Below are 22,484 nucleotides of genomic sequence, written 5' to 3'. Positions count from 1 at the left end.
CCCATACGTAATGTCATTGGTGGTCGTCTTTGAAATTGATAGGGAACACCAACGCTATTTACAGGCAGAGCTCTTTCTTTTCAATGTGACAGCATATCTCTTTAACATTACAGGGGTCAGGTTTTGGTACCCGTTTCACATTGTGATGATATACCACCTTATAATACTACACCGGTATTTAACTTTATTATTATTATTTTTTATGGAAACCTAGTGTGTGCACATTCATTGCATGTATGACATGTGCCTGTAATACTTATAGTTAAAGAGTTAAGTTATAGGCACAAATCTAACAACAGTAAACAACATGTAAAAATAGCTCAGACAATAAAACGTTCAAAACAAATGTAAAGTAAAAAAAAAAAAAAGTATTTTAAATCCAAACAAATAAATACCTAAAAGAAAAAGAAAGTGCAATTTGGACGTCCTCCAGTTGCAGGCAGATGTAGACATAACAATTAGGTGGTCAGCTGGGAATTGTAATAAGGGAAATGTTTAAAAGCCAAGACAGGATGTAGGAGGTCGTATTTTTCACCAGGAATTTGGGAAAGAGACGCCGAGAGAACTTCCCTCGCCCGCTTCTTGCCCTCCTCACCACGTGACTCGCAGTCTAATTGCTCCTGTCTTGGGGGACTGCGGTGAGGCGCATCTTTAAAAACACAAATACAATACGCTTAAAAAAGCGTGTTTTAAAAAAAGATATATGCATTAGACTGATACGAGAATAGATAAGAAAGAATAAAACACAAAGAAAGGAAAACGTGATCGCGGGATGAGTATTTTTTATTGCTAAATAGTCTATTGTTGTCTACTTGTTGACTTTGGGGGGTGTTAGTGTGTCTGAGCGTGAATACTGTATACTTACTGTATCCACACTTTGAAGTGAATTAAAGGCAATCGGAAAAGAAGAGGCAGAAACAACTAGACAACCCCATCAACAACCAGGTATGCTAAACTTTTTTTGTTTTGTTTTGTGTTGTTGAATGTGTTTCTACTGTAATTATACTGTACTAAAATTCACTATTAGTAAGCGCCGCCAAAAAGTGGTTAAACTTTTAGTTTTAGCCAGGCATGATAGCATTTTGTTTCTATGTAATTGTTGTAACTGTATTTGTATTGAGATTACAGAGAGACATGGATAGAGGTTTATAGTGTGCATCAAGTAGAATTTGTCTTTTTTTAAGAATACATCTTTCGCTGTAGTAGTTCAGCATTGCGTTCTGTATACAGGACAATAAATTAAGTCGTCCAAACGTTCATTTATTTATTTATTTTATGCTTTTTATTTTAATTTGTATTGTTGTTTTGTGCAGATTATAAAATGCGCATAAATAATGTCTGTGCTCAACAATCTTTGTATGTTTCTCTGTTTTAAAACATCGTTTTTTTTTTTTTTAAAGTAATAAATAACCTAGAGGTCATTTATCTGGGGTTTGAACAGTTCGCTAAGCAATCAACATAGCGTTGTTATGCTGCCTTCAAAACTTCGCCCTGAGCTATCAGGAATGCTGGCACAACCGAGTCCTTTATAACAAATCGAAAAACATATTTGTTTTCGTTAGCTTAAAATTGATTGTCCAAGGCTGCTTTTGTTTTATATTTGATAGTGTTTTTTTTTTTTTTTTTTTTTTGTAAAGCGCCCTGGGATGTTCGCATTGAAGACTGCTTTATAAAAGCAATTTGTATGGTATTGTATTGTATTGTATGGGGTAAACGATTTTTTGTTTGTTTGTTTAATCGACGCTTTTTACTACTGTATTTGCAATCAAAAATATTCTATGAAATCACACAGCAACGCATTTTGACCGTTTTGTGTATAGGCTAATCTTGTCTGCTGCTCGGAGACACTGCTCTTCCAGTTAGTGGGCTACTGTTTTTTCACATGGGGGTCTGTGTGGTTGGTGGTCTCCATGTCTTCACTCCATAATTATAAGAAATTGCCATTTATTTTAAAAGAAGGAGCTTTTTAAAGATGTGCTATCAGTTGTAATATATATATATATATATATATATATATATATATATATATATATATATATTTAAATACAATGTGCTGTGCTAAGACTTTAATTGTCAAAGTCATTGCTGTAAGAAGTAGCATTGTGATCAAAATACTGCAGATAACCACCATGCAATGTTTATAGCACATATGTGGCAAACTGCATTTTACAGCATTTAATTACAATGTGTTGCAATATTCACTGTAGAATACATCAGTAAATTGTAGTAAGTATACTAAACACTGCTGTAATATAATCAATAGCATAATCACCTTGTAGTATTTACTGCACAGTACTATGGTATACTATAATTGTACTGTTAATTACAGGATACTGCAGTAAATGGCAGTATATTTATATAAGAGTTAGTGAAAAACAAGGCCACATTTAGAAATGATTTGGAGACAGATTTAGGACAGAGAGTATGACACACGTCTTCACACAGAGCATGGTTAGGGTATGGAATGGGTTACCTAGCCATTGTGTTGATGCTGAATAGTTAGGAAGATAGACTTGACAAAGTCTTCAGATCAATCTGCTGCTACAAACCAGATGAGCACGGATGGGCCGAATGGCCTCCTCTTTGTGAATGTTCTCATCTTGTGTTCTAATCCCGCGTTTGTCGTCTCTGTGTGAATGATCAGGAGATGACCCTCCCTGGTGAAGCCCCACTGGCGCTGCTATTGCTGCTGGCCCTGTTGTCCTGCGTAGAGACCCTAAAGCCGACCCCCTCTGGCTCCAATGAGGTTCTGAAAGCAGGTGAACTGGAGCCCAACAAAGCTGGGGTGAGTTGAACACTGCACTGCCCCTCTCTCTCCAGAAGGTGGCAGAGGAGCCAGTGTTCACTGTTTTGCTGTGCCTGCCCTCTCTGTTCGTTTAAAACCGCTGTTGACTGCTGCTTTTCTTTTACAGATTTTAAACAATTTGATTGACAACATAATCCAGGGCCTAGAAGAGACGGGACAGGGAGAAACGGGTATGCTAAACCTCCTTTGTGCTAGATTTATGAATCTAGCACAATTCATTGCATAACCCTAACATGTGCAGTTTTGAAAGATAAACATGTGATAGTAAGCAGGTATTTTTATTTAAAAAAATGATACCTGGTGACAGTCTCGTAATTAAAGTAATCTGTGTTTTGCGTGTCATGCTTCCAGTTAGCTTGGTCATTTCACCTGGAGGGTGAAATTATCTCCACCCTTCACCTGGAGGGTGATATTGTCTCTACCCTTCTTTCCTCTCATTACCCAACCAGCTGCTTCCCCTGTTGACTCATGTTTTCAGCCAGTAACATGGCCCAGAAGACACTGCAGAGGTGAAATGATCCAGGAAGTGCAAGTGCAACAGATGTTCTGAGAATAGAGAACAAAAACTGAGAACTTCCTTTGACCTAATGCTGTTCTAGATGTTTTAAATGAAAACATCATGTTTGCAATAATGTGTTTCTTTAAAAACTGCACATGTGAGACTTTATAAAGATCTCCTACTAGATGAGTTAATAATACTGGCATCAGCATGAGACCCATACTTGCCTCTCGACTACACAGCTCGCTCTCTAGTTGAATGGTAAGACCTACGTCTTTGAATCGTATGGTTTGCAGTTCTCATCCAGCCCTTGCCTTTCCATTCAGTTCAATGGGCTGAGATGCCGATTCATTACAGTGGTGCCCTATGGGAAATAATCCAGACCCCTGAGGTTGAAACAGGTAACTTAATGTCTGTGTTCTTTGTATTATAAAATGTAACACGTATGCTGGTTTGAGACATGTGATTGAAACTCCCTGGTCTGGTTCCCCCTACACTGCCCCCTTCTCTGTATGTTTCAGCCCCAGAGACGACGGTAGCACCCCCTCCAGCCGGGCTGTGCCCTGGGAATCAGGTCCTGCGGGGAGGAGATCAGAGCTGTGGCTGCCCTGAAGGCCTGGTCCTCCAGGGAGAGAACTGCACCTGCAGGTCCGGCTTTATACTGCAGGGGGAGACACTGCACTGTCAGGGTGAGATCACACTGCTCTCCCTTTTAAAAGTTTCAAATACTAAAAGTATAGCAAAGTGTAATAACGCATAGAAAGCATGGTAAAGCATAGGCAAAGCATATTAATAACAGAGACCATAGCTTACCCGTGCTGCCTGTGTGCTTGTCTCTCGCCCTTCTGCTGTGTTGGTACACAGTGGAAGTGTTTTAATGTGTTTTAATACTCACTGCCTGTTTGAGTGAACCCACCAATAGAGAGGCTGACCCTTTCCCTCTCTCTACTCTCTCACCTCTCTTCCTTTCTACCCTCTCCCCCTATCCCCTCTCTCCTCTCAGACACTGATGAGTGTGAAGGGGGTGCAGAGGCCTGCGGGCCCCATGCCAGCTGCACCAACACTGTGGGCTCCTTCCTGTGCCGCTGCCAGCGAGGTTTCCTCATGGGACCAGCCGGCTGTGAGGGTACGAACCGGGGTTGAGGAACAGGGAGGACAGTGAGGGGTGTGTGTGGGACTGGGGTACATGGGAGGGGGGGTGAGGTTAGGAACAGGAGGACAGTGAGGGGTGTGTGTGGGACTGGGGTACATGGGAGGGGGGGTGAGGTTAGGAACAGGAGGACAGTGAGGGGTGTGTGTGGGACTGGGGTACATGGGAGGGGGGGTGAGGTTAGGAACAGGAGGACAGTGAGGGGTGGTGTGGGACTGGGGTACATGGGAGGGGGGGTGAGGTTAGGGTTGGAGGCGGATGATTTACTGAGCAAGTAGCCGCTTACGTCAGGTGACCAGAGAGTCAAGATTTACTTTATAATGAGATCAGGCTGCATTTACAATACAGGCATGAATTGCACTTACCCCAGGAAAAAATATATACGTATAACAGAAATATAAAGTTTGTTTTATGAAAATGTAATAAACTCACTGATTTTTTAAAATTCAAACTATGATATTATTAAAGTTCATACTATGGTTACACTACTATACTGTTGTATTCTTGTAGTGAAATTACATAGATTCCAACTGTGTTCAGAATTTAGTCGATATATCGGGACACAAGTTCTTTTGTATGCAGTTAGGGAGACGTTGTGACGCATCCACAAAGTAAATTGCTCAATGCTTCTCTCACACCCTCCCCCCCAGACGTGGATGAGTGTCAGCTGGCGCAGGTGACAGGTCTGCAGGCCTGCTCGGAGCACGCTGTCTGTCAGAACACACCCGGCTCCTTCTCCTGCACTTGTGACGAGGGCTTCGTTCTGGCGCTGGACGGCAAGAACTGCGTGGGTGAGCATGCAAACAGACTGGTGGGGCTGTAGTGTGGTGCGGTGCAGTGTGGTGTTGTGTGGTGTGGTGTGGTGTGGTGTAGTGTGCAGTGTTGTGTGGTGCAGTGTGCAGGGTTGTGTGATGCTGTGTTGTATGGTAAATCATATTAAAAAAAACAAACCATGGTAAACTAACCCTTATAAAAGTTTCTCATAGTAAAAGCACAGCAAACTGTATTAAAGCATAGTGGAAGCATGGTAATGGATAGGCATGCATTGTAAAACCCAGAGAGGTACGGTAAAGCATGTTAACAAACATGGGGAGAATACCACGCTTCTATAAGGGTACAAACATGATTGAGAAGCAGGCTTCAGTGAGCATTGCGCTTATTTAAGAACTGATCTCTGCATTCTGGTTAAAAAAGATGAACAGTTTAGTCCAGAATCCTTTTTGTTTTGTTGAAATTGTCCCTTGGGTGATTCCCAAGGCTAACAGTCCATTCCAGCTATTGGAATAACCACAGGGCCCAGGTTATAATGGGAAGCAGCTGTCTCAGCTCTGAGCTCCGACAGGAAGACATTTCCTGACCGAGGGCCTGGAATTAGACTCCAGGCTGCCCCATGCCGGACACAATGCGACGAGCGAGTACGTGCTGCAATGAGACCAAAATAACAGAGCCTCTACCTTTAATAAATGCCTAGTGTGGTTTGTTATTATTAGCGGAGAGTAGTGGTACATGTTAATACTGTACTAAGATTCTTTAGTGTAGATTAATAGGAAATATTTTCAATTTCTCTACAAAGTATTTAGTGCAAGGAATGTAGAAATCTACTTTTTTTCAGATATCTAGTATTTTCTTAACAGTGCTTCAATATTAAAATAAATATAGAGTTCCAAAAGGGAACTGTGTAATCTACACAGATCATAAAGCGATTTTTAAAGAGTAAATATGTCAGTAACTGTATATGAAATATAAGACCAGTGTCGTCTGGTCATTTAGCAGTAAAGTAGTCCGTAGTACACTTGCCTTTTTTTCTTTTTTTTTTTTTTTTTTTTAGCCCTGCTGGATATTTTGGAATCCATGGCTGGTTTTGATTAAACCATGACTGTATAAATTAGGGGTATGCAGACACTGAATAATTCTCTTAATAGCCTTGTTTAGGGTTAACTTTGTCAATTCCTCTAAGGTTTTAAAGACTTCCATCCAGTCCCCTGTGTTTCTCCTGAAGGCCTGTGGTTTGCCTTCCCCTCATGCTGGCTGTGTTTCAGATGTGGACGAGTGCACGTTCGAGGAGCAGTGCCGGAGGGAGCTGGGGAACGTCTGTGTCAACGCGCCAGGCAGCTACGCCTGCAGCTGTCAGACCGGCTTCCGGGCTCACCAGCACGCCTGTGTGGGTAAGGCACCCGCCCGCTTGGGAAGGCACTAAAGGGCTCGGGGCATTTCCCCCGCCAGGGGACCAAGGAAGCGCAACACTAACTGAAAGCATGGCTTGGAAACGGAGATTTCTTTAATCTAGTGTAGTTCTAGAAGTCATTTTTTTCCAATAAAAATACTCTTTTGCTCTTTCAGAACGACACATCTAAGATCCATATAGTGAATAGATGTGCACGGCAGGGAAAATTACGCAATTATTTTATTGGCTACAAAATCCTTTCAGCAGATATTGTGGAACAGATGAACCCATTTCTAGGTTGTTCTGTTTAAAGTTGCCAAGCCAAATCATGAATGCATTTGAAAAACTCCTCTGCCCTGTGCGCTGCGTAGCTGCTGTCTTACCTGTCTTATCTCACTCGCTGCCCGACGCTCACTGCATGTTTCTATGTCTTGTTTTTGCATGTGCCCATTCTCCTGCATCACACGCTGTGTTGCAGGCTCTCGCTACCCAGACCACACCCTGTACCAAGGTACAGCAGCCACCTGCATTATCTGGATCTCTTCATAAAGTGCTCTTCTCCAAGTCTTCTCGAAGTGCATAGATTCTACCCACGTGCAGTTCAGCCCTTATAAAAGATTCCCACAGTAAAAATATAGCAAAGTGTAATAAAGCACAGTGAAAGCATGATAAAGCATAGGTAAGCACTGTAAAGAATAATAAGGTATGGTAAAGCATATTAATAAGCATGTCAATACATAGTATAAGCATGGGAAAAGCATGAGTAAAAACTGCAGAAATATCATGCAAAAACACAGTGGTAAACTTTTATAAGGGAGTACAGACCTGCTCGTTCTCTGTGTGCTGTAAGCTGACTCCCTGGATGTATTAACCTTGTTCTGTCCTACAGTACATAGATTTTTAGTGGTGCATTTATATTTTTTACCTGTCCTTCTAATAAAGGCTGTTTTTCCCCGATATATTAGCTTGCTCTGTGTCCCCCTGTCCCTGCTCTGTCCCCCTGTATTAACCCGTCTCTTCTCTGTCTCCCTGTCCCTGCTCTGTCCCCCTGTATTAACTCATCTCTTCTCTGTCCCCCTATCCCTGTAGATGTGGATGAGTGCACAGAGAGCCCTGATATCTGTGCAGGGAAAGGGGTGTGCCAGAATTCCCTGGGGAGTTTCCGCTGCGCCTGTCCGCTGGGTTTCCGTGGGAACGGCACTCACTGTGAAGGTAGTTCTGAGAACACGTGAACAGACTGAGACAGAAACTCAGACAGACAGAAACACACAGGCAGTCAGACATACACAAACACTCAGAAACATACCGACACACAGTTATAGACAAACTCAGATACACAGACACACACCTATCTAAGACGCTTCACTAGGTGCTAAAGAGAAATAGATTTGTGACAGTGTGACCTTTCAACTCCGCCAGCCCCACCTACTCCTTATGTATATAAAGGTAGAGTAGGCGGGGGGGGTTCAGTTAAAATGTGGGAAAAAAAAATAAAGTAACAGCTGAAGCTGCTTACTTTTTACGATTGCAGTTGCTGTTGTCTTTGATTTGACCTCCCTCCCCCTCCCTCTTTCTCTTTCCATCCCTCCTTCCCTCTCTCTCTCTTTCCCTCCACCTCCCTCCCTCACAGACGATAACGAGTGTGCGTCGGGGAAGCATGGCTGCGACACGAACGCTCGCTGTGGCAACGTCATCGGCTCGTACTTCTGCCAGTGCTACCAGGGCTTCAACGGGGACGGGCACTCCTGCTTCGGTAACAGTTACACTCTTACATGTACCGAGTGTTAAACAGCTTCACTGTGATATCAATCCCTTTGACTTTGTATTTAAAACCATGGCACAGGGGCAGGGGCTATACAGGGTGATTCATAATTCACACAACTTTGTCGTTTTGCATTGTTTTCAATTCTACTTAAGTGTTGACATGTTGACCCTATGGTGGCCAAGCGGTATGTCTGTGTCACAGACATTTTTTCTTTGAATATCCTCCTCCAAGTACCCTCCAGTTTTTGCGATGCTCCACCCTTTCTCCAGGCTCCACCCCATATGTTAACTAATCCCAATTATTTCAGTGATCGAAACTGTAATAGATTAGTTTATTTCTCAAAAATAATAATTCCAGTCCTCCTTCATGTGGTTTTTCAATAAAAACATTTTAATTCCAAGACAAAAAGGAAAATCCAATTAAACACATTACAGAAGGTAACCGCATTTACAAACTACATGTACAGATCTTAAAACAAAACAATACTGTAGGTTTAATTCTACAGGACTATTCTGCGCTGTCAGGTGAGTTTGTTAGAGTCCTGCAGTACAGAAACACACAGGTTAAACAGAAGACAAAACCAGCCCCCCCCTCCTTCCAACATTCATATAATGATTACGATTTTTTATATAACATCTTAAAATCTTACAAAACCATTTATATCAATGCAGCAGAAAACTTTCTTTATCCGACTGCACATTTAAAACCTGTGCAGCTAATGGACGTGTACAACAGTTAAGATTTATGGCAGGGGTATCCAATCACAGTCCTGGAGGTACATTCCAGGTTTAACAGGTAACTACTTCAGGGTCTAGATGGATTGGATGGACATTGAATTTGTTTAATTAAACAATTTAGAAGAGGGACGGAACACATGGAGTGGAAGAGCCCACTTTGAGCACCCTTGATTTATAGAATGATTTTGTTCAGTACAATCTCTTAACATCACAGAATACAGAACCGATATGGTGGGAAGAAGAAGTCAATGAAGGACGGGGGGGTCATTAACTACAATGTGATTGTGCTTGGCTGAGTCAAGTGCCTCTGTGAAGGGGAAGGTGTTCTGTGAGCTGACCCTGCTGCTGCTGTTGTTGTTGTCTGCTCTGCAGATGTGGACGAGTGCTCCCTGAACAATGGGGAATGCCAGCACAGCTGCACCAACGAGGCCGGGGGCTACCAGTGCCACTGCCGGGAGGGGTACAGACTGGAGGAGAACAGCAGGAACTGCACAGGTAGGGGGCGCCCTGGCAAGAACATTTACCAGCAAGGGGAGCCCATTCAGCCCGTCGGTTCCTAATAGCTGATTGATCTCAAAACGTTGTCAAGTCGGGTCTTAAATGATCCCAATGATGCAGCATCAACAACACGGCTAGGTAACCCATCCCATACCGTCACCACTCTCTGTGTGAAGAAGTGTCTCCTTCTCTCCATCGTCAGGCTATCTCCACATCATTTCTAACTGTGTGTCCTCTGGTCCTGGTTTCTGTGCTGAAGCTAAAAGTATTGGTTAGGGGTTTTTTTCAACTTCTTATAATATTTTTAAGACTTAAATCAGGCCCCCACCCCTCGCCCTGTCGAATTTCTTCTATCTTCTAGGCTAAATTCATTCAGTTTCCTGAACCTAGCTGCATGGCTCATTCCTTCAAGTCCTGGGATTAGTCTGGTTGCTCTCTCCAGGGCCACAATGTCCCTGTGGTACTGTGGTGACCAGAACTGGACACAGTCCTCTAAGTGTGGTCTCATCAGTGTGTTGTACAGCCTCATCACTACCTGCTTTGATTTGTATTCTACACTTTTTACTATATACCCAAGACCTCTCTCCCACAGACACCAGGCAGCTCAATTCAAGAGACTGTAGTTTAAGGTAAAACTATAAGGAACTAAGGCAGCCATACAAACGTTATGGCCCATCAAAGCATATGGTTTTATCTTATGAGGTTTTGAGGTTATGGATGTTGTCTCTAGTTTGTGTCTATTTTTTGGATGGCACTTCAGAACAGGATTAGTGTTGCAGTTTGTTGAGTATTAAAATGACTATACTTTTTGATTAAGGTTTCCTTTCTAAAACTTTACCATAGTAAAAGCATAGCAACATGTAATAAAGCACAGTAAAAGCATGGTAAAGCATAGGTAAGCATTGGAAAGAATAGCAAGGTACGGTAACGAATAATAATAAACATGGCAAAGCAGGATAAACATGTAAATGCATAGTATAACCATGGGAAAAGCATGGGAAAACCCCCAAATATTGTAAAAATACAGTGGTAAACTTTTATGAGGGTTCAGCTAATACAAAGTAAAAAAAATCATTTTGTTTTTAATATTGGTAATAATAATGCCTCTAGCTCTCTGTTTTAACTCTCTCCTTGCTCTCTTTCTCTCTCTCTGTCTGTCTCTCTGGCCCGGGCGTGCAGATGTGAACGAGTGTGTGGTTCTGAACGGCACGTGTAGTCAGATCTGTTCAAACACCGAGGGCTCCTTCCTGTGCTCCTGTCGGCCTGGATTCCAGCTGCACGTGGACCAGCGCCAGTGTGTGGGTGAGTACTGAACCCACTTATCAGCACCATTCAGAGAGTGGCTCACACCCATCTGGACCATATTCACAAAGCTTATTGTCATGGATACACTATATAGAGGCAACACCATGAATGTTATTTGCGAACTGGAATGAGAATGAGGCTGAATAACCCGGGTGAGCCTCATGTCAAGTGGGTTGTTTGCTCATGAGCGAAATAACCACAGCACACTAGGAATGGTCTTGTTTATATAACAGGTACAATGCATGGAAAATATAGCGTGTTTAAACCCATATTCAACAACTGAATTCAGAGAATTGCTTTCTATCGGCTGAGCAGCGTAACACTGCGATTCGGCTAGTCATTATATTGTAGATTGCGAAATGAGATCTGATAAAAAAAAAATATCCAGGTGAGTACTAAACCTGAACCCAACCTATTTATTTTTAAAATGTATTGGAATCCTTTCCTGTCCTAACATTTAAACCAACAGAATCAGTGTTTTTCTATATACGTCAATTGTGATATTATTGATTTCACAGTTGTTCCTGATATTAATGGGACCCTCCCCCCTCTTGTTACTGATATTAATGGGACCCTCCCTGCCCTCGTTCCTGATATTAATGGAGTCTCATTCTCCTCACAGACATCGATGAGTGCAAGCTACAGAATGGAGGCTGCTCTCACGGCTGCTCGAACACGCTGGGGGGCCACAGTTGTGAGTGTCCGGGGCCCCTAGTGCTAGACCTGGACAACAAGACCTGCGTCAGTATGTATACCAATAAGTGTATATATCTACCTGAACCAGCCAGGTTCCTTACATCTACTGTATCTACAGCATGGACCACTAGTGTTGTCTGCCTGTGAAATACACAAGTCTGTGTCACTCCTCCCTCTCTCTTCTCCTCTCCTCTCCCCTGCTTCTATCCTTTCTATCCTCTACCCTCTCCTCCCCTTTAGCATGGGTTTTAATGCCAACTATGGTAAATGCCATTTGCCATAGTTTAACATGGTTTGCATGTTTAAAATCATACCTCTCTGCTTTACAATGCTTAGATATGCTTTACCATACTTTTATTACACTTTGCTGTGATTTTAATATGGGAAGCTTTTATAAGGGTTATTTTACCATTGTTTGTTTTTTATATGCTTTACCATACCTATCTGAGCTTCACAATGCTTACCTGTGCTTTACCATGCTTCCACTGTGTTTTTATTACACTTTGCTGTGTGTTTACAGAGGGAAAAGTTTATTAGGGTCCTCTGTCCTCTCTTCCTGTCCTCTGCAGACATCACTTCCTGCTCGCTGCGGAACGGAGGCTGCAACCAGGTCTGTACCGAGCGCACAGAGGGGGTCGTGGAGTGCAGCTGCAAGGCAGGCTGGGAGCTGAGTTCTAACCACAGGACCTGTCAGGGTGAGAGTGGGGTAATGCAGAGTGGAGGGAGAGAGAGAAGGGAAGGGTGAGCTGAAGAGGGAGAGGACAGGGGAGGGAGAGTGAAAAGAGGGATGGGGAAGGGGGGAACTGACGGGGTTGGGGAGATTGGGAGGGAGAGGGAGTGTATGGAACAGAGGCAGGAGAGTGTAGAAGGGGCAGGAGAGGGAAAGGAGGGGTACCAGGGGAAATGGAGAGAGGGAGGGAAGGGAATAGGATTGGCAGGAACAGGGGTGTGAGGAGGAGGAGGGGTAAGGGAGGAGGGGAGGTAGTGGATGGGGGCAGTGGTAAGGGAGGATGATTGGGAGGAAATGAGTTCAAGGAAGAAGAGAGAATGGGGAGGGAGGAGAGGACAAAGAGAGGGGAGGAGAGGCATATTCTAGGTTCAAGTGCATTGGGTTTTATCTCTAAGAGCTTTCACATTGCAGCACTGTGTCAGTGTGTGTGTTTTGTGTGTGTGTGTCAGTGTATGTGTGTGTGTCATTGTGTGTGTGTAATTGTGTGTGTGTGTGTGTGTGTGTGTGTCAGTGTGTGTCATTGTGTGTGTGTGTGTGTGTGTGTGTGTGTGTCAGTGTGTGTGTGTGCTGAGCCCTCCTGTCCTGTACCCTGCGCAGATATTGACGAGTGTGCTGATTTCACGCGCGGCGGCTGTGAGCAGATTTGTGAGAACCACCCCGGGAGCTTCAACTGCAGCTGCAGCACGGGCTACGAGGGGCGCACTGATGACAGGACCCGGTGCCAGCGTGAGTCCCTTTGCATCACCAACGTTTCCTGCAAGCCCCAAAGCTCAGGGCTCTTGTGGCTTTCTTTACTGGTCCATATGAATCTCTCTGACACCACATATTGATTAGACAAGGGGGTGTTCAAGCACCATCTTTATTCTCCGACCTGATCTATGCAAGTCTGTACAAGCATCTGTCATGTTTGTATGCAGGACATCCAGCAGGGGGCAGCACTGCTGGTTATTCACTAATATCATGACAACACACACAGACAAACAGATAGACAGACACACACATGCACGCACACAGAGGCATATTTTTCCATATATCTGAAAAAAACCCTTATCCAGCTTTGATGAAACTACAATAACATTATTCAGCATTAGTTCTTGAGAGTTTCTGGGGATATTTAGGGGTCTCTGAAACATGGTATTAACATTCTTTAGCTGGTTATGAGAGTAGTAGGTTAGGGGCAATAAGGAGATGTCTCTCTTGTCTGTACTGTGTGTCACACAAATATTTTTGACATGCATCTTGAGAACACAAGAAGTTATTCCACATACTAACACCTTATTTACTTACCTAATGAAGGTCTTAAATACCACTTCTCCAATTTCACTAAAGTATGCGTGGCATTCCTTATGTTGTACTATTGTGTACATACTGTTGATGTAAGTCATTTTGTCATACTGATAGCTCGGATTCTGAATTCACAGCCGTGGCAGTGGGGGTGGTATGTAATTCAGTGTCTCTGCTCTGTGCAGTGTTAGCTGGCTCCTGTATCCTGCTCTCTTGTCCCACTCTGGTAATGTGTGTGTGTGTGTGTTCTCTCCACAGCTGTGTGTGAGCCCCCCTGTCAGAACTACGGGGTGTGTGTCTCACCCAACACCTGCCACTGTCCACCAGGGTACCCTGGCCCAGGCTGCTCCGGTAAATCAGCACCTCTGTCTGTCTGTCTGTCTGTCTGTGAGTCTGTCTGCATGCGTGTCTGTATACGATTGTAAGTCGCCCTGGATAAGGGCGTCTGCTAAGAAATAAATAATAATAATAATAATAATAATAATATCAGTGTCAGGGTGTGTGTGTCTGTGTGTCACTACAGCTGTGGCCAAAAGTTTTACATCACCTAGAATTTTAGGATTGAGACATAATTACAAAGAAACAACTATATGAACATAATTTAGATGTTTTATTCAACATGTAATCAAATAAACTACAAAATGATATTGCAAAAGTCTACCGGAAGCCATAATAGTAGTACAGTTTTTCATGTTAGATTTTGAAATGCAATATTTTGTCAGTTTTTTTTCATTAAGAATATAGAAAACTACAAAGTGGTATGTAATTCAGTATTTAAAGTAATGTTATTCAGCCCATTTATTTGACTTTATGAATCAAAATGAGTTCATTCTAGGGTGATGCAAAACTTTTGGCCAGAGCTGTATGTTTGTGTGCATGCCAGTGTCAGTATGTGTCTTTGTATGTTTGTTTGTGTGTGTGTGTGTGTGTGTGTCAGTGTTGGTCTGTATGTGTTTGAATAACCATTAAACTACTTAGTTAGTTTAAGAGAAAACTGTGAATGCAGTATCTGCATAAAAAGTTAAGGGCACATTAACTTCTCCATAGCCAGTTAAGTGGTGTACACACATACAGTCGCACACACATGTTGCTAGAATTAATAAAGTAGTGATATCCCATGATGGCTTTTCTGCTTGGTGAAACACATTCCCAGTCTGAGGTTCCGCATGTAAATGGAAACTCACTTCCCGTAGTTACCAGCCTGCAGTGACCCCCTCGCTGTGTGTCTCTGTCTCAGCCATGTGCTCCCCGCCCTGCGCTCACGGAGGAACTTGTATGCGGTGGAACACCTGCCTGTGCCCTCCTGGCTGGACTGGCCCCAGCTGTCACACAGGTAACAGCTCCACAGCTCCGCTCAGTGGTGTAGTCCAGGGGTAGGCAACCCTGTTGAAGGTCAATTAAATCATTAAAAGTCCTGCAGTGGAATGGATTGGAAGAGCCATGGTTGCCAACCCCTGGTGTAGTCGAGGGAGACGTGGCTCAACCAAGTTCTTATTCCCCTGGTGTAGTCGAGGGAGATGTGGCTCAACTGAGTTCTTATTTGGAGAATAAAGTGTCTACTCAATCCTACTGTCCTGTGCTAAGCAATTCCTGGCTATACCATTTATATTACAGTAGGAACTAGCAGCCACATGAATAATAATGTAGATCAAGTTTGCCCCAGTTGTGTCTTTGTATGTTATAGTATGTGGATCTGTCCAGAAACATTATTTGAATGGTGCTGAAACAACTCTGATAGCTGTGGCAGTTCCCCAAATTTCCCATACATTTGTTTAGTTCGGTAACTCCAAATAATTTCAGAATTCTTACCTGTCGTGCACTCACTTCAAGACCTGCCAACAGAGATTTATTTAACCTAGTGTAGCACCTGATGCTTTAAAATAATAAAACCTTGTTTGCTTAAACTTTAAAAACTATACATTTAAGACCTGTACAGGATGATTCATAATTCACACGACACTGTCGTGTCATCGTGAAAACTGGGGGTTACATGGAGGATGATATTCAAAGGAAGAATGTCTATGACAGAGACAGATAATGTTGTACGAATTACGAATCACCCCGTATAATGCATGTCATGGGAAATAAATGGAATTCTTCTTTTAAGTTCCCTTGAAGGATGAAAAGCCATTCCTGTACGCTGTATCCACTGTATGCTGTGAGTGTGTCAGTGTTAAAGCTCTTATTAAAACCATGCCTCTCTGCAGCGGTGTGTGAGCTGCCATGCTCCAACGGGGGGCGCTGTATTGCTCCAGAGACCTGTCAGTGTTCATCGGACTACAGTGGCCCACAGTGCCTGACACGTGAGTGAACACACGCCAGGATATCACGAATACCTGAACACACAGTTTATCTCCCAGTAATTGTGCAGATACAAACCTCTCTTATAAAAGTTTCCCATAATAAAAGCATAGCAAAGTGTACTAAAGCACAGTGAGTTAAGCACTGAAAAGACCAGAGAGGTATGGTAATGCATATTAATAATCATTGCAAACCATGGTAAACTATGGTAAATGCATAATATAGCCATGGGAAAACTGCAGAAATAACCCAAACAGGACTGATCAATCACAGCTCTCCACACAGGACTGATCAATCACAGCTCTCCACACAGGACTGATCAATCACAGCTCTCCACACAGGACTGATCGATCAGAGCTTTCCACACAGGACTGATCGATCACAGATCTCCACACAGGACTGATCGATCACAGCTCTTCACACAGGACTGATCAATCACAGATCTCCACACAGGAATGATCAATCACAGCTCTCCACACAGGACTGATCAATCACAGCTCTTCACACAGGACTGATCAATCACAGGTCTCCACACAGGACTGATTGATCACAGCTCTCCACACAGGACTGATTGATCACAGCTCTCCACACAGGACTGATAGATCACAGCTCTCCACACAGGCACATGTTCTACCAGGAAATAATAGGGTCTAAAAATGAAGTGATATAACATTTTCAGTTTTCATAACTTCATTTCAAATTACTGTAAGCTGTATGACAAAGTGGAATTCAAGTTACAAATACCCCCTTTTTTTTACTATGATTTGTAATTGATTGAGTGTTTAATGTTATTCATAATGAATTACAAAATGGCAAAGTAGAACATCATAGAGTGTTTATCTAATATAGTGAAATATGTCAATGGCTATATATGAAATAGTTTATCAGAAATAGTTCCATGTGACATTTCATGAGTGTTGGCTGTAGTGTGCATGACCACTTCTCAGAGAAAGTGTCACCCCAGTTTCACCGCTCAGTGATTCATGGACAGCAGCACTTCTGCATTTTTTTTTAAAGCTTCATCATTTCTAATTACATGTTGCGTGACAATTATTGTCCAATATGAATATAACTCTGACTATGAATACAAATATATATTTAATCATATGAACAGTAAAGAACCATTTTCACAGCGTTACTTAAGAGATCAATTTTCCTTTACTCCAGTGTTGCTTATAATTCACTGCCCCCCTCTGTGCTCTCCGCAGCAACCTGCACGCCTGCCTGTCTGAACGGAGGACGCTGTGTCGATGTCAACAAGTGCATCTGTCCCAAAGGGTGGCAGGGAGCGCGCTGCCAGATAGGTAACAGCACCCTCTACTGGACCACTTCGGTACTGCACCACACAGCATGCTGTCAGACCTGCACATGTGATAACTCTCTAGGACACACCATTGAGAATGATAAGGTAGATTGTATTGGTGAGCCCTCCCCCTACAATGTTTTCACATAGTAAAAGCATAGCAAAGTGCAATAAAACACAGTGAAAGCATGTTAAAGCACAGGTAAGCATTCTAAAGCACAGAGAGGTATGATAATGCAAATTCAAAAATGGCAAACCAAGCTAAACTATGGTAAATGCAAAATGGAAAAAAATATGGGGGGAAAGCAATGATTAAAAAACATTTTTTCTACACTTTATGGTGGAGTTATCTACTGTATATCAAAGCTAATCTATGTCCCTGTTCTTGTGTGTCTGCCTGTCTGTTTCTGTGTGTGTGCGTGTTGTTCTTGTACATCTCTGTTTCTGTCTGTATATGACTGTGTGTGTGTGTGTGTTCTCTTTGTCTGTGTGTTATCTGTGTGTTATCTGTGTGTGTGTGTGTGTGTGTGTTTCTGTCTGTGTATGTTCTGTGTGTGTGTATTTATGTTCTCTGTGTATATGTTCTGTGTGTGTGTGTGTGTGTGTATGTTCTCTGTGTGTATGTTCTCTGTGTGTGTTCCCTGTAGAGCCGGTCCTGTGTGAGAAGAAGTGTAAGAACGGAGGCGTGTGCGTGGGGCACAACCGGTGCAAGTGTGTGAGTGGATTCACGGGGGACCTGTGTGAAACCGGTGAGTGTGAGCTGGACTTCTAAAGACCCAAACTCCAGTTTGAGCCTGCGATGGAGTCTAAAATTTAACTCCCTGGGTAGAATATTGAAAATGTTTGCAGTTTTAAATTGGAGGTTTACCTAGATATTACATGTCCTTTATATTGTAATAGGTCACGTACATACCTCTGTACTGTAGAGCTTGCTATTTACAATAAGTAGAGTTACTGAAAGAAATGACACAACTAGAAGTCTTTCTCCAGGTCTTAAATTTGAGTTCTAGTTGAAACTTTTGTCCTTGCACTTGTTACATTTCTTGTAAGTATTTCTAAATGCAGTGATGTTGATGGTTCTAGATGATCCTTCAAAAGTAGCACCAGTGCATGTATGATGTTCTAGAACATTTAGAATTTCCAAGGGAAGTGGTTTCAGCAGAATACTGTGATTGCTGCCTTCCCCCTTTGTAATTGGCTTCTGATAGTTTTTCCCTTCCTTGCAGCTTTGATCGAGCCCTGTATCCCCCCCTGTCGGCACGGCGCCACCTGCGCGCAGTTCAACACATGCAAGTGTCCTGAGGGAACCGCTGGACAGCGGTGCGAGAAACTGTGAGTGCAGTGAAACAGGTGCCGTGAATGCAGTGTGTGTGCAGTGAACCAGTGCAGTGAACCAGGCAGTGTGAGTGCAGTGAAACAGGTGCAGTGTGAGAGCAGTGAAACAGTACAGTGTGACTGCAGTGAACCAGGCAGTGTGAGTGCAGTGAACTAGGCATTTTGACTGCAGTGAACCAGGCAGTGTGAGTGTAGTGAACCAGGCAGTGTGAATGCAGTGAACGAGACTGGGTGAGTGCAGTCAACCAGGCAGTGTGAGTTCAGTCAACCAGGCAGTATGAGTGCAGTGAACCAGGCAGTGTTAGTGCAGTGAACCAGGCAGTGTGAGTGCAGTGAACCAGGCAGTGTGAGTGCAGTGAACCAGGCAGTGTGAGTTCAGTGAAACAGGCAGTGTGAGTGCAATGAACCAGGCAATGTGAGTGCAGTGAACCAGGCAGTGTGAGTGCAGTGAACCAGGCAGTGTGAGTGCAGTGGCATTGTCTGTATGGCTGTAGTGGAGGTGTTTGTTTTCTAGTAAACCTGGCAGCTGATCAGTGTTGTCTCTCTCTCTCCCCCACAGGACCTGCCCGATCATAACAACAACGGTCAGCACGACGCGAGCGATCAGGCAGGGCGTCCGGGAAAGCTATGTGGACCGCTGTGGACCCCTGGGAGTGCATCTGTGCACCAAGTACAGGTAGCAGACCTGAACCAGCTTGCAGTCCCTTAGAAAAGTTTCCCATAGTAAAAGCACAGCAAGTGTATTAAAGCATAGTGAAAGTTACAGTAAAGCATAAAGACAAGTGCAGTATGCTAAAGCATATTGATAAACGCGACAAACTTGTGTAAACTATGGTAAATGTATAGTATAATCAATGGAAGAGCACAGGGGAAAACGTGGAGGCAGTGTGGTCCCGTGGTTAAAGTCCAGGGCTTGTAATCAGAAGGTCACCGGTTCCAATCCCACCTCTGACACTGACTCAATGCGTGACCCTGAGCAAGTCACTTAACCTCCTTGTGCTCCATCCTGCGGATGAGATGTTAAATCAATGTCTTATTGTAAGTGACTCTGCGTATAATGCACAGTTCACAGCCTACCTCTTAAGCGTTTTGTGATGCTGGTCCACTATGAAAGGTGCTATATAAAGATAATATTAAAGATAATATTAAAAAAACTTCAAAAATACTTTTAAAGGGGGTTCCACAAAACTACCAGTTATCATTTGTAAACAGAGCCTTTTCTACATTTAATTTAATTGTGTTTATAGGTTTTTTTAAAAATTGTTAATGTCACATCTTCAGAAAATGTGTAGAATTATAGCTAACAAAATACTCAAATCGTACTTGTCCTTCACTTCTATTCACTATATATCTATTCACTATATATGTCTAACATGTCCAGTTTTCAGTGAATCACACCAAGCTGTATTTTCATTTCAAAACATCTGGTACTGCATGAGTTTAAAGGAAGTTCTCAGTTTGCTGGTCTTGCCTTCCAGGAACTCTGTTATTGCTTTACTTCCTAGTGTCTTCTGGGTCAAAGCATCTTACGAGCTGCTTGGTTAATGACAGGATAGAAGCAGTTGAAGGGTGTGGACAATTTCACTCTCCAGGTGACCAAGCAAGTGCAACACTAACTGAAAGCAGGGCTTGCAAACAGAGATTTCTTAAACCAAGTAATACCAGATTTCTTGTTTTAAAATAAAAGTTTACTGTACATTTGAGACGGATTTATGACTTTAACAGGATATCGAATACACACATGTGACACCCACTTGAAATGACCTTTCCCTGCTTTCCATACAGAATCAATCAGGCCCGTGTGTATGTGCAGGCGTACAAGGTGGGCTACAAGATCCACTGTCCACAGAAAGGGGAATGATGAACCTGGACCCTGGAGAGACCACCAGACCTGCTTCAGACAGACTGAGATCCCCATCACAGCACAGACACTCCCACTGACAGTACAGCGAGACAGGCCTCTGTTCTACAGTACAGCGAGACAGGCCTCTGTTCTACAGTACAGTAGAATGAGGCAGCTCGCTGTGCAGCTCACTCAGTAGAAAACATAAGAACACTTATGAGCAAGAGGCCTTTCGGCCCATCAGTGCTCGTCCGGTTCCTACTAGCTGATTGATCTCAAAACATTGTTTTATAGGATCTCAATGATTCTGCATCAGTAACATGGCTAGGTAACCCATTCCTTACCCTCACCACTCTCTGTGATAAGAAGTTTGTCTCTTCCCTCTGTCCTCTTTCTATCGCCACCTAATTTGGTCCTGGTTTCTGTTTTGTGCTTGAAGTATCGGCGAGGGTTAACTTTGACAGCTCTTGTTCAGATTTTAAAGATTTCTATAATTCCTTGTTGTAACAGTAACTGACAGAACAGCCAGCATGGGGAGGACTGTGGCTTTTCATGTTGAAATATTCTTTCGTTTTCCATTAGCTAGAAAACAAAAGTACAATTCATACCAAAAAAAAAAATCTGTCAGCAGTAAAATAAAGTACTTAATTAAAGTGAATGCGGTTTTTTCAGATAAATTCTGTTGTAGGAACCAATACGAGCATGGTCATTTTTTTGCCACCTAATATTCAATATTTGAATATTTGACCCAACACTAATAGCAACAGTGCAGCGCCCTCTGATGTCTACAAATCTGCATGACCATATTTTACAGGTAATAACCATTTATCGCTGCATTATAAATCATAACGCCACTCTCAGCCAATCAAAACGGCAGATTTCAGAACATTCCAGCTACCAAATGACAACACTTCTAAAGACATGGATATCTTGGATTACCATTGTATTGAGCTCTTTCCTTTTAATTAAAACATGATTTCTAATGTTAATATGTGCAGTTGACCCTGTCTCTTATGGTGTAAGTGTCTTCTTGTTTAGCTGTTGCTTCAGGCCCTCTTGTCCATCCCTCTCAAAGTCAAGGGTGTTCTCTCTGCTCCTCCACACCTCTGAAAGGGTGTTCTCTCTGTTCCTCCGCACCTCTGTAAGGGTGTTCTCTCTCTTCCTCCACACCTCTGAAAGGGTGTTCTCTCTGTTCCTCCACACCTCTGAAAGGGTGTTCTCTCTGTTCCTCCGCACCTCTGCAAGGGTGTTCTCTCTCTTCCTCCACACCTCTGAAAGGGTGTTCTCTCTGCTCCTCCACACCTCTGAAAGGGTGTTCTCTCTGTTCCTCCGCACCTCTGAAAGGGTGTTCTCTCTGCTCCTCCACACCTCTGAAAGGGTGTTCTCTCTGTTCCTCCGCACCTCTGAAAGGGTGTTCTCTCTGTTCCTCCACACCTCTGAAAGGGTGTTCTCTCTCTTCCTCCACACCTCTGAAAGGGTGTTCTCTCTGCTCCTCCACACCTCTGAAAGGGTGTTCTCTCTGCTCCTCCACACCTCTGAAAGGGTGTTCTCTCTGTTCCGCTGCACTGAAAGGGTGTTCTCTCTGTTCCTCCACACCTCTGAAAGGGTGTTCTCTCTGTTCCTCCACACCTCTGAAAGGGTGTTCTCTCTGTTCCTCCACACCTCTGAAAGGGTGTTCTCTCTGTTCCTCCACACCTCTGAAAGGGTGTTCTCTCTGTTCCTCCACACCTCTGAAAGGGTGTTCTCTCTGTTCCTCCACACCTCTGAAAGGGTGTTCTCTCTGTTCCTCCGCACCTCTGAAAGGGTGTTCTCTCTGTTCCTCCACACCTCTGAAAGGGTGTTCTCTCTGTTCCTCCACACCTCTGAAAGGGTGTTCTCTCTGTTCCGCTGCACCTCTGAAAGGGTGTTCTCTCTGTTCCTCCACACCTCTGAAAGGGTGTTCTCTCTGTTCCTCCACACCTCTGAAAGGGTGTTCTCTCTGTTCCTCCACACCTCTGAAAGGGCATTCTCTCTGTTCCGCCACACCTCTGAAAGGATGTTCTCTCTGTTCCTCCACACCTCTGAAAGG

General features: G+C 43.3%; 1 protein-coding gene across 2 annotated transcripts; it reads left to right on the top strand.

Annotated features, from left to right (window-relative positions):
* The first annotated feature begins 549 nt into the window (after positions 1-549).
* On the top strand, positions 550-21,418 carry si:ch211-221n20.8 (multiple epidermal growth factor-like domains protein 6). 2 transcript variants are annotated; one of them, XM_033993556.3, is made up of 22 exons: positions 550-945; positions 2,645-2,785; positions 2,913-2,976; positions 3,827-3,994; positions 4,309-4,431; positions 5,106-5,246; positions 6,495-6,620; positions 7,709-7,831; positions 8,250-8,372; positions 9,494-9,616; positions 10,799-10,921; positions 11,547-11,669; positions 12,190-12,315; positions 12,948-13,076; positions 13,893-13,985; positions 14,872-14,967; positions 15,842-15,937; positions 17,144-17,239; positions 17,886-17,987; positions 18,465-18,570; positions 19,133-19,249; positions 20,359-21,418. In XM_033993556.3, exons 2-22 carry the CDS (start codon positions 2,648-2,650, stop codon positions 20,432-20,434), a joined length of 2,412 nt encoding a protein of 803 aa, XP_033849447.3. In that variant the 5' UTR covers positions 550-945; positions 2,645-2,647; the 3' UTR covers positions 20,435-21,418. The 2 variants fall into 2 exon arrangements, with proteins under 2 accessions (XP_033849447.3, XP_058874581.1); XM_059018598.1 differs by lacking the exon at positions 15,842-15,937.
* Positions 21,419-22,484: the final 1,066 nt, after the last annotated feature.

Source organism: Acipenser ruthenus, chromosome 3 (genome assembly GCF_902713425.1).
Source record: "Acipenser ruthenus chromosome 3, fAciRut3.2 maternal haplotype, whole genome shotgun sequence".
NCBI lineage: Eukaryota > Metazoa > Chordata > Actinopteri > Acipenseriformes > Acipenseridae > Acipenser > Acipenser ruthenus.
The sequence above is the reverse complement of the archived record's forward strand: the minus strand, read 5'-3'. Positions and strand labels throughout refer to the sequence as shown.

Bases quoted from the DNA above. Each gene is read 5' to 3' on its own strand.
- si:ch211-221n20.8 (XM_033993556.3), top strand. From the start codon at position 2,648: ATGACCCTCCCTGGTGAAGCCCCACTGGCGCTGCTATTGCTGCTGGCC. The intron at 13,986-14,871 runs GTAAATCAGCAC...TCTCTGTCTCAG, and splicing joins CCCTGGCCCAGGCTGCTCCG to CCATGTGCTCCCCGCCCTGC. The intron at 15,938-17,143 runs GTGAGTGAACAC...TGCTCTCCGCAG, and splicing joins TGGCCCACAGTGCCTGACAC to CAACCTGCACGCCTGCCTGT.